Here is an 11,636-nt window from a genome sequence, read left to right as displayed (position 1 = left end):
TTGTTAATATATAAGACGATGGAAATAATAAGAATAATAATTGTTCTTTTATTTATTAAGTTTATTTAAAAATTAATTGTTTAAATATACTAATTTTTTAATAAATTTAAAAATAAAAAATACTTATTTTGAAAATGGAAGAGTAAATAAAATATCCATACCCAAAAACTGAAGTAGAGTACATAAAAGAAAAGTGCTCAAGATTAATGGAACTTACCAAATAACAATTTATCAAGACTGCCATTTGTCATATATTCATAAACTATTATTCTCTCTTGGCCTTTATTGCAGAATCGAAGGAGTCTAACAAGGTTTCGATGATGAACATTACTTAGAAACTTCACTTCACTTTCAAAGTCATCCTCCAACTTCTTGGATTGACCTGAGAAGTGAGAACAATTTCTTCACCGCAATAACTTTACCATTTTTCAAACCTGCTCAATAACATGTAAATTGGAAAGTTTATGTGAAAATGATTTAAAATTTATATCTTAAAAGCTTAGTATGGGTTTAACTTTTCTATTTAGATCTATGAGTTTGAATGTTTAATTTGTTCATAGATAAGTAATTGATACTAACAAAATTTATTAATTTTTGTCAATACATTTAATTATCCGTTCAATATTTTTATTCTAATAATTTAATAATATATTTTTAATTTGCACCGACAAAAAATAATAATTTTTTTTACATTTAACATTCTTTTATGATCTTATTTATTTATTTTATTTCTAAAATTAAATTTACTTTATATACATTGCCAAAACCACCTCCTCCTAGTCTATTTTAATATTTCAGTTAATGTGATTTTTTTTAAGTAAAATTAATTTTATTTTATCTATTAATTTTAATACAAATTTTAATCCTAAATAAACTTATTTCTTATAAATATTAAAAATAATATTTTAAAAATATTCTATTAAAATTATTTTAATATAATATTTTATAAAATCTAAAATAAAATTGAACTCAATATTTGAGATGCTATTAATGGAGCATGGAAATGGTGAATATGAGAATTTGACATAATGGTCGTTTTTCAGAAAGGAAAATTCTAAACCATTAGATTAAATCAATGGCTATGATGCGAGTGACATTACTCTTCTCTATCCGGTTACGGATCATAATTCATAAATCACTCTCAAGTCTTCAGCTTTTGTCCCCATCACATAATCCCAAAATATCACAGAAATGAGTATAAAGCTAAATCAAACTTACATTGATAGTTGACTCAGTTCTCTCTCAAAGTCACATATATGATGCTGCAACTCAAGATAGTGACCATAACCGCGATCTGCTTGTGGTGGACATGGCATGATGATCTTCACGGTGCAGTTGTTGTTGTTGCAGATCCACAAACAAATCTAATAAACAAAGGGTGCAGTTCATACTCGCTAAACGGAACAGACTTGAAGAATTTACATGCCAATGTGAATGGAACTGTTTCAACGATGAGGGGAGAGATAACGGGAAGTGGAAAGTATTTTGGAACATCACAACAAACAAGGGGAGAGGTAGCAACTTATGCTCTCTTTCAGTGCAGAGATTACCTCTCTCAGACCGACTGCCTCGCTTGCTTCGACGCCGCCGCCGCGCAGAACCGCAACTGTTCCGATGGTAGTAATGGTGCCAGAGTCACCTTTGACGGCTGTTTTCTAAGGTATGTTTTTGTTTGAAGGTAAACAGTAACATGTTCAGATAATTTTACAGTGAAATTAATAAACAAGAACTGATAAATAATAATTTAATTAAATTTATTAAATTATTTAAACACGTTTAGTTTTCAATTTCACACATCAAATTAAATGTATTTGAATTTTTTATATTTAAAATATAATTATATATATATCATTTTTTTATTTTTTTAAATTTTTATATCATGTCATGATAGTATAATTAAATATAACAAAAAAATAACTAAAATAATCTTATTTAATTTACAATCTATAATTTTATACATTTAATATTTATAATTGTAATTATAAAATTATTGTAACCAAAGTTAGTGAAAGCATTAAAAGAACCAAAAAAGATAAATTACGGCTGCCTTTGCGCTCTTAAACTTTGGTCCCCAATCATTATATATATATAAAGAGAAAATTAATTTTTAATAAAAGATTAATAAGTTTCTAATATGTTTGAACATGAATTTAATAACTCTCATCTTATGAATAGACAAACACAACAATAATAAAAAAATATTTTGTATATATAAAAAATTAACTACTAAATTAATGTATAAATATATATTGTATAATTTAATTTTAATATATATTTTATATTTTAATATATATTTTATATAAATAATTAATTAATGATGAATGTTTAGTGTATATGTCTAATATAATTAGAAAAAGAAAGTGTTGAGCTACATGTAAGTTTCTGTTGACTTTGAAATTGGTGGAGGGTGACCAACTGGCCATCGCCTTCCCTGTGCTTGCTGAGTACAGCTATACCCTTTTTTAAAGGGTTATATTAGATAATTAATGACTTTTTTGAATAATATAAATAATGAGTTTTAAAATTTGTCTAATTTAAATAAAACATATTATACTCTAAATTACTCACTTAAATCTTAATATTAGAATAAGTATACCTAGTGAATTAAACATCCTATATATCTATTGTTCACATTGTTTAATATTTTCATTGTTTTTCATATTTTTTCTTTTTTAAATAATAAAAGGATTATTATTAAGTTAGTTTTGGTACACCATTAATTTATTAGTTGGGTGATGATATCATTCTTGTTTTACTACAAAGATGTATGATTTTTCCATCTTGGGAATCACTATTATTTTAGTTGACTAAATTATTAGAGAATATAATGTAGAGGGTCTAATTTGGTAGTGGTTAATTTTTCAATTTGAATTCAAAATCTTTTTAAGTATACAAACGCACTTCAATTATTACTCTAAAACTCTCTAATAGAAGTAGAAAATTAATTGAATAATACATTCGAATTGTTAGTGTAATTATTATTAGTTGCCCAAGGTATAGTTGGATTCATTGAACAATCAAGTTGAATCAATTCATTAAACGGAAAAACGCAAATAAAATTGACTTTACCACCCCAACATGAGAACTATTAATTAGTAGTATTTTGAAAACTCAAAAAAGTAAGAGACAAAAATTTAGAACGTGGAAAAGGTGGAGGACTCCAACCCCTCCCTAACTAGTATCCATGGACATGAGAATCTAACTGAACTAATCGTTGGTTCAATTAGATTAGTTAAAAATTGGTTATTATACAAGACTACACTTGAAAAGTCAAAGAATGCTTGCTTTTTTTTTTTTTTTTTTTGGTCAAGAAAGAATGCTTGCTTAGATAAAGAGAGATTTAACAGGTTATTAGAATTTGGATATGCCTTGAATGGGCCGGTTTGTTGAGGGCCCATGAAACTTAATAGGCCGGATCCATTACAGTTATTAAGTTGATCTGGTTCATAACAAAAATAATTCAGATACAACAAATTTTAAAGAAAACAACCAAATTTGTCAAAAAATGGTAGATGAATTAAAGTGGTTTGATTTTTAACAATAAATTGATTAAAAATTATTTTTTTTAGAAAATATTTTATTTCATTTTGTATAATTTTTATTTCAATCAAATTTTTACGCTTATAAATTTCTAGTATTATCGATTTAATGACATATTTAGTAGTCCAAAGAAGTAAATAAAGTCTAAAATAATAATACAGAAGTAAAAAGTGGATCTAATTATATCTATTTTTAATCTTAAATAGAACAAACAACACAAGGATCTATTATATGTAAACATATATCTATTTAGATATGCTAAAATTACCCTTTTCTCATAATAAAAAAGTATATTCTTATTATAAGAATGTATATAACTCTGTTCCAGTCTAATCCGGTATGAAATGAACTTAGAGTCATGGAATCGACTTCAAAACTTTTCTAACACCATTATTGGTTATTGTTTGATTATTAACAATTTGGATGATGTTTCCAAAATATATTGATCAGATATGACAGTGATATGTTCTACGACAAGACCACAGAACCTGGGAACGATGGTGTATTATGTGGGAGCATGCCTACATCAGACACAGCTACTACTTTTGGTGCAACTGTAACTCAGGCTCTGAAGAATCTCCAATTAGCAACACCAAGAATCAAAGGCTTCTTTGCTGCCACTAAAACACTAATAGCTAGTGGCGGCGGTTCCGTGTATGCTGTCGCGCAATGTGTTGAAACCGCCACTGAAAGCTCTTGCTTGGATTGCTTGACTTTTGGATTTGTTAACTTAAAGAGTAATTGCATTCCCAACATAGATGGTAGAGCTTATGATGCAGGGTGCTTTATGAGATACTCAAATTTACCCTTCTTTTCTGATAATCAAACCATTGACATCACTCCCTATTTAAAACAAGGTAAGCAATTTATTATTATAGAATTAACTAATTGATTATTAATAGGTACTATGATGCTCTGTTTTTCTTTAATCAAGACCAAATAAGAGATACTAAAACATAAGTAAGAAACTAAATTAAAAAGACAACTAAGTGCTCCTAATTTTCTTTACACAAACTCACACATACACATATATAATGAAAAACAAAAATATTATTTACATATTAAAAATCAGACAATAAATCAATTATTATATATTTATATATAAATATATATTATTTAATTTATTTTTAATATATATTTCATATTTTGATATATATTTTATACCAATACCTAATTTAATGGTTATTTTTTTATGTACGTGCATGTATGATTGAATAAAAAAATACACACTTTAAATATTCTCCAAGATTTTGTTTAGCAATAATATAAGCTAAAAGATAGATATTGTCATTTTCAAATTGATGGTCACTTTCATTTAAAAAACTTCTTCATAATATATACAAAATATATCTATAATATAATCTTATTAAATTGAAGTAACATTATCCATTTTAGAGTGACAATATCCTCTCTCTTTACAAGTTATTTGAAGTTCTTTGATTGTTTAACAGATTAATTAAGTATGCTTTAATATTTTTTATTATATACTTATAATCTTATTTGATTCAACCATGCTCGCTTATTAAATTAACTATTAAATTAATTATTTATATAAAATAAATATTAAAATATAAAATATCTATTAAAAATGAATTGAACAACATAATATATATTTATATATAAATACATAATAACTATTATAATGACTAATTTTTAATATATACATAACATTTTTTTTGTCTTAATTAGAATAATACTCCACTTATGTTACACTTGTGGTATATAGTCAGTCTCAGCCAATATAAAAATTTAATCGAATTTTCATCATGACATGGACTAATTTGATTCATGTAGCAGACCTTATTTAGTGGGACAATGTTTTATTGTTTTTGTTGTTGAATACTTTTTTTTTTTTGCCTTATATTATAGGAGGTTCAAGCAATAAATGGGGCATTATTGGTGGTGTTGGGGGAGGCATTGCTCTTTTTGTGATCATCTTCATTGCATTATTTTTCTGGTATAAACGATCCAACAAGAAAAAGGAAGAGGTTCATAGAGGTACAAGTAAAACAACTTGAATTTTTTTTTAATAATTTGACATGGTGATTGGGACTGGTTTAATTTCTTAATTAATTATAATTAACCGTTATAAAAAGGTTCACGATTCATGCTTGATATTAGACAACAGTAGACTTTACATGTTTAGGAATACTTATATAAAACCTTCAAATATATTACATTTAATTTACAAAGAAATTATAACTTAATTAATTAACTTTTACTTATTATCAGGTGATATATTGGGGGCAACTGAATTGAAAGGTCCAATTAGTTACAGCTATAATGATTTGAAAGCTGCAACAGAAAATTTCAGTGAAAATAATAAACTTGGAGAAGGAGGCTTTGGCGATGTATACAAGGTAAACAATAACGCTACTCAATATATTTATAGAATAAATCACCTATTATTAACAAGGGCCCTTGAAGCCCAAATACTACTATTATTATTGGTAAATCATTTTTTTAGAGCATAATTTAATTTTGGTTGTGATTTGTTATTATCAAATTTGATATTGTCACTTTTTTTGAGACTTTTCTAAATTACTTTTCATCCTTATTATTTTGTTGCCCGTGTTAATAACTATTAAGATAAAATTTTTATCATGAAGATAATTTGAAAATAACATATAATTAAAAAAATAATAATTTCATTCCTATATATATTTGTATAAATTTATAAAAAAAAATTAATATTATTAAAATAAAAGTGTCAATTTCCATTCTCTAAAAAATGTGACATTATAAATTACAAAGCAGCAATATTCACTTGTGTTTTTGATAAATTAATATTATTGGGTTCCAAAAAACAGGGGAAGCCCATGCAAAAGGTACAACAAAGCCCACAAAAACTAATTGTTAAAAAGAAAAAGAATAAGTAAACAATTTTTTTTTTAAGATTAAGACTAATGCTATATATATGCCACCTCTCTAAATATTTTTTTTGTTTTTTAAATCATTTCATGTTTAAATTAAATTAACCGGGCAGGGAATTCTGGAAAATGGAAAAGTTGTGGCAGTCAAGAAATTGATTCTAAGCCAATCCAAGAAGATGAAGGATGATTTTGAAACTGAAGTAAAACTTATAAGTAATGTGCATCATCGTAACCTTCTTAGACTTCTTGGATGTTGCAATAAAGGTCAAGAGAGAATCCTTGTTTATGAGTATATGGCAAATAAGAGCCTTGATAAATTCTTATTTGGTTAGTATTATCAATCTTTTAATTATACAACCACTATTACTTAATTACTTCTTCAATCTCTCTTTCATTTTTCTTCTTTAATCTTTATCATATCTTAATTAACATAAACTATGTTTATAGGTGACAAAAAAGGTTCTCTTAATTGGAGGCAACGTTACGATATAATTATAGGCACAGCTAGAGGCTTAACATACTTACACGAAGAATTTCATGTTTCTATTATACATCGAGATATAAAAACTAGTAATATTCTTTTGGACGATGAATTTCAACCCAAAATTGCTGATTTCGGATTAGCCAGACTTTTACCTAGAGATCAATCCCATCTTAGCACAAGATTTGCTGGAACAATGTAAGTCAAAATAAATCAAATAATTTTATTATTTAAAGAATATTTAAATGTGTAATTTACAAATTTTTAGATGCATAAACTTGTTATATATATATTTTTATTCAAAGAGTATTATTTTTATTTTGATATATATATAAAATGGATTTATTAGGGGATATACTGCACCAGAATATGCTATTCATGGCCAATTATCGGAAAAAACCGATGTTTATGGCTATGGAATTGTGGTTCTAGAAATTATAAGTGGTAAAAAATGTACAGAAGTGAACATTGATATTGACGATGGCCAAGAATACCTTCTTAAACAAGTAAGAATTTTATCCTATAATTTGGTATCAATTTTTTTTTATTAATAAAAACATTTTATTACCATTTAACTTTTGTTCTTGAATTTATTTTCAACAGGCATGGAAACTATATGAACAAGGCATGCACATTGAGTTAGTGGATGAAAGCATAAACCCTAATGAATATGATAAAGAAGAAGTGAAGAAAATAATAGAAATTGCTTTGTTGTGCACTCAAGCATCAGCCACAATGAGACCAGCAATGTCTAAAGTAGTAATCTTACTTAGTAGCAATAATAAGGGCTTATTTGAGAATATTCAACCTTCAATGCCTACTTTTATTGAGTCAAATTTAAAGGCCAGGGAAGATATCTTTGCCACAAATAATAATTCCTCTACACCAACTAATTCTAGGGTCAATGTATCCAATGCAACTGTCTCTACTAACTCTATAGTATCAGGTAGATGATTGTTAAATATATGGTTAAATATATTTTTTTGTCTTTAACCGTTTGTGATTTTTTTTAAATATTTATAATCTTTAATTGTATTTAATTTTATTTTAAATATTTTTTATTTGTATTAAAATTATCTTTCAGTGTTAACTACATTTAAAATATTGGGAACAAAATTAAAAACGTTTCGAGATAATTTTGATACAAATCTAAAATGTTAAGCACACAATTGAATAAATCGAAAATATTAAAAATAAAATTAAATAAAATTAAATATTAGAAAAATTTTTGAAAACAATTATAAATCTTAATGATAAAAAATATATTTTACCTTTAAATATAATTATCAATATTATTGGACCAAAAAAATAGAATATTGGTCTATTTATTATATCTCATAAGTTTTGGATTTTATGTAATAATCTTATACGTATATCCTGTATTATCCTACTACACAGAGCCTTACACTTAAGTCGTAAAGTAGAGGTGATAAAGTATTACGACCTCTAAAAGAAAAGGATATGTATATATATATAGTTGAATAAAATCATATCTAGGAGTTTTGAATGATAAACTAAACAAAAATGATAAACAAAAAATTGTGACACATTCGCATAGATATTCGTAAAACGGACAGATAAAATTGAAAGAAAACTGAATATATATATATATATATATATATATATATATATATACTTTCTTTATATATACTTATGACTTAAGAAAGCAAGTCGCTTTGGCTTCCTTTATTATATAAATGAACTTTATGAAAGGAAATTATAATAATTAATTATACTTATACTAAAAGAAAGAATGAATTATAATAACATAATATTATATTACAAAACCTAATATTATATATATATATATATATATATATATATATATATATATATATATATATATATATATAATAATAAATTTTAGTGGATATATAATGATTGAAGTATTAGGTTAAATAGTGAATAATAATAATAATATATACAGGAACGAACTTTAGTAAATAATATATATATATATATATATATATATATATAAATGAAAGCGTAGACTAGGTAATCGAAAATAAAAAAGTCAAATAGTTATAATAATAATAATTATAATAATAACGATAATAATAATAATTTATATATAAAATTAATAATATATGAGTTACTAATCTAAATGACATTAGTAACTTAAAGGTGAAAGGTATTTGGTGAAGCATTAGTAAAGTTAAGCTTAGCAAAGAGTACTGATATTTTACTCATATCGGCGGATATCGAATTCGATAATAATATTATTAACTAACCTCTATTTTTAAATTAAAATATCAATTACTCAAATTAAAATATACATATAAGTTTCATTACTTATAAGTTAATAGAATTATAATTTTAATTATGTAAAATATTTCATCATAAAATATATATATATAAGAATATGTATTTAATTGAATTCAAATAGTTATAAAATTAGTTCAATTATTAATAATAAAATAATTTTTAAAAATAAAAAATTCTAATTTATAAAATAAATTATAATTTATTTATATTTATATTTTTAAAACTAAAGTCACTACATATCTTGTTCATAAAGTTTATAGTATATACTTTTCCATCCATATCTTAGTTTATAATTTATATACGCCTTGTTTATTAGTTTAATAAATTAGAGTGTGAGACATATAGTGTTTTATTTTTTATTTGGATAAAAGAGACTGACATATATGGATTGTATTTTAATTACAATAAATAACATCAATAATCATAATATTTTTCTCATATAAAATTCTAGAAATTATCTCAATCAATGTTCCGTTAGGAAAATAATAGAAATGACAAATTAAATCAAGAAAGTGATTATATGTAATTTATTATTATTTTACAAGAGACAAATAATGTAATTTGTTATCATTTTATTAATTATATTATTGATAAGACTTCTTATATATATTCAAATTTTTTCCCACAGATACCGTTAGGATTGGAGCTGACGAATTTTCAAAATATCATGATTATGTCATTACTAGTGAGAGGCGGTTAGTTTAACACATCTTAGAGAAACCATTGGCTCAATTTGCAAGTAAATTGAAAAAAGAATATAATAAATATATAATAATAATATAAGATATTTTGGAAGTATATATAATGCTTGGTGGCTAATCTTTTCTTGGTAAATAACATGATCCGTATTGACTCCGCTACCTTTGTGTCATTGGTCCTAATCCACGCACATTAACATATATCCATTGTCATAATTAATATATAAATAATCTCTGGTCAAAAATTCATTTTCATTATTATTCATTAATGGTTTTTGTAGTTTTGTCTACAATATTGAAAATAGTGTCGTTCTTCTTTTTTTTTTTCTTCCTCCATTATTCATATGGTTGATATAGATATTTTTCAATAATTTGTGGAAAAATTTAGATATGACATTGGACTCAACACTAGTAATAAAAATAACCTAATTAATTTAATCTGTTGCAAATCGCAATTTATATAGATTTCTACGATCTCATAAAAATAATGTAACTATTTAAGTTTTTAAAATAAATAATTTTAAGATGTCAGTTATAATTTTAGCTACTGATTTAGTTACTAACTTTATTTTATTCCATAAAAATTTATATTGATTATTAAATCAATTACTATTAACAATTAATTTTATTAATCATTAAAATCGATCACTATTTTAGTAAATTTTTGTGTTGTAATATATAAGCAATAACTTATATTTTTAATACCAGAAATGATTTGGTACATATTTGATATGTAAATGCATAAAATTAAAGTAGCTTACGTACTTTATTATATATAATAAGTGATGAATTATTACTTTATTAGAATTGTCGTACCTGTGAATGATAATTAATTAATTATAGTATATTATATTATATATATTATTGTGATATAGAAATATTTTTAATTAGTGAGTGGGACTGAGATTCCCACCATTGAAATATTCAAAGTGGGGGCAATGGCGGCACTTGACTTGCCCCGGCCGCGCCCACCACCGTCTCTTCTCCTCTTTCTAATACTCTCATCTTGTAATATATATAGAATGAATTTTCACATATGAAAAAAGTGATTATATATATAATATAATATAAGTTGCATTGGTATAACCAAGATACATAACTATGCCATATATTTGAGAGATAACAATCATTTTGGTATCTAAATTTTCACCCGATAATTAATTGAATTGGTCTCTAAATTGTTGATCAGTTTTAAAACTCATGAACCAATTTGATTATCCGATAAAAATTCAAGACTAAATTAATTATTATCTCTATATTTGATAAATAAAAAATAACAAACATTATATTTTTACACTATAATTTATTTTGACTGATATTTATTATTTCTCCCAACAAAACTAACATTTTATACTGATAATAACGGTATATATAGTGATATAATAATATTAAGGAAACAAAAAAAATCAAAATTTATTTTATTTAATATTTATTAATTTTAATAATAATTAATAAATATTATAAATAAGATAATTTTTAACTATTTTTTTATTAGTTTTTTTTGTTATCAAACATCTACGTAGTTATATTACCGAAATTTATTTTAACTTTGATTAATGATTACAACTTTCTCACAAGTGGTAATTAAGAAAGACAAAATACAATTATATACAAATATATACCACCACACACATATATATAAGAAGGCAAAGCCAAAAATTATATATACCACCACACACATAAAAACATTTTTGAAGATATAATTATATATAAATATAGACCACCACACACATATGACATATATATATATATATATATATATATATATAAGAAGGCAAA

The 11,636-nt window shown here is 24.4% G+C and overlaps 1 protein-coding gene across 1 annotated transcript; it reads left to right on the top strand.

Annotated features, from left to right (window-relative positions):
* The first annotated feature begins 1,182 nt into the window (after positions 1–1,182).
* Positions 1,183–7,848, top strand: LOC130974923 (cold-responsive protein kinase 1-like). Its single transcript, XM_057899764.1, has 8 exons — positions 1,183–1,660; positions 3,991–4,397; positions 5,410–5,538; positions 5,773–5,900; positions 6,527–6,740; positions 6,861–7,092; positions 7,244–7,400; positions 7,498–7,848. Exons 1-8 carry the CDS (start codon positions 1,257–1,259, stop codon positions 7,846–7,848), a joined length of 2,022 nt encoding a protein of 673 aa, XP_057755747.1. The 5' UTR covers positions 1,183–1,256.
* Positions 7,849–11,636: the final 3,788 nt, after the last annotated feature.

This window comes from Arachis stenosperma, chromosome 1 (genome assembly GCF_014773155.1).
Source record: "Arachis stenosperma cultivar V10309 chromosome 1, arast.V10309.gnm1.PFL2, whole genome shotgun sequence".
Classification (NCBI taxonomy): domain Eukaryota; kingdom Viridiplantae; phylum Streptophyta; class Magnoliopsida; order Fabales; family Fabaceae; genus Arachis; species Arachis stenosperma.
The sequence above is the reverse complement of the archived record's forward strand: the minus strand, read 5'-3'. Positions and strand labels throughout refer to the sequence as shown.

Bases quoted from the DNA above. Each gene is read 5' to 3' on its own strand.
- LOC130974923 (XM_057899764.1), top strand. From the start codon at position 1,257: ATGATGCTGCAACTCAAGATAGTGACCATAACCGCGATCTGCTTGTGG. The intron at 5,901-6,526 runs GTAAACAATAAC...TTAACCGGGCAG, and splicing joins GCTTTGGCGATGTATACAAG to GGAATTCTGGAAAATGGAAA. The intron at 7,093-7,243 runs GTAAGTCAAAAT...TGGATTTATTAG, and splicing joins ACAAGATTTGCTGGAACAAT to GGGATATACTGCACCAGAAT.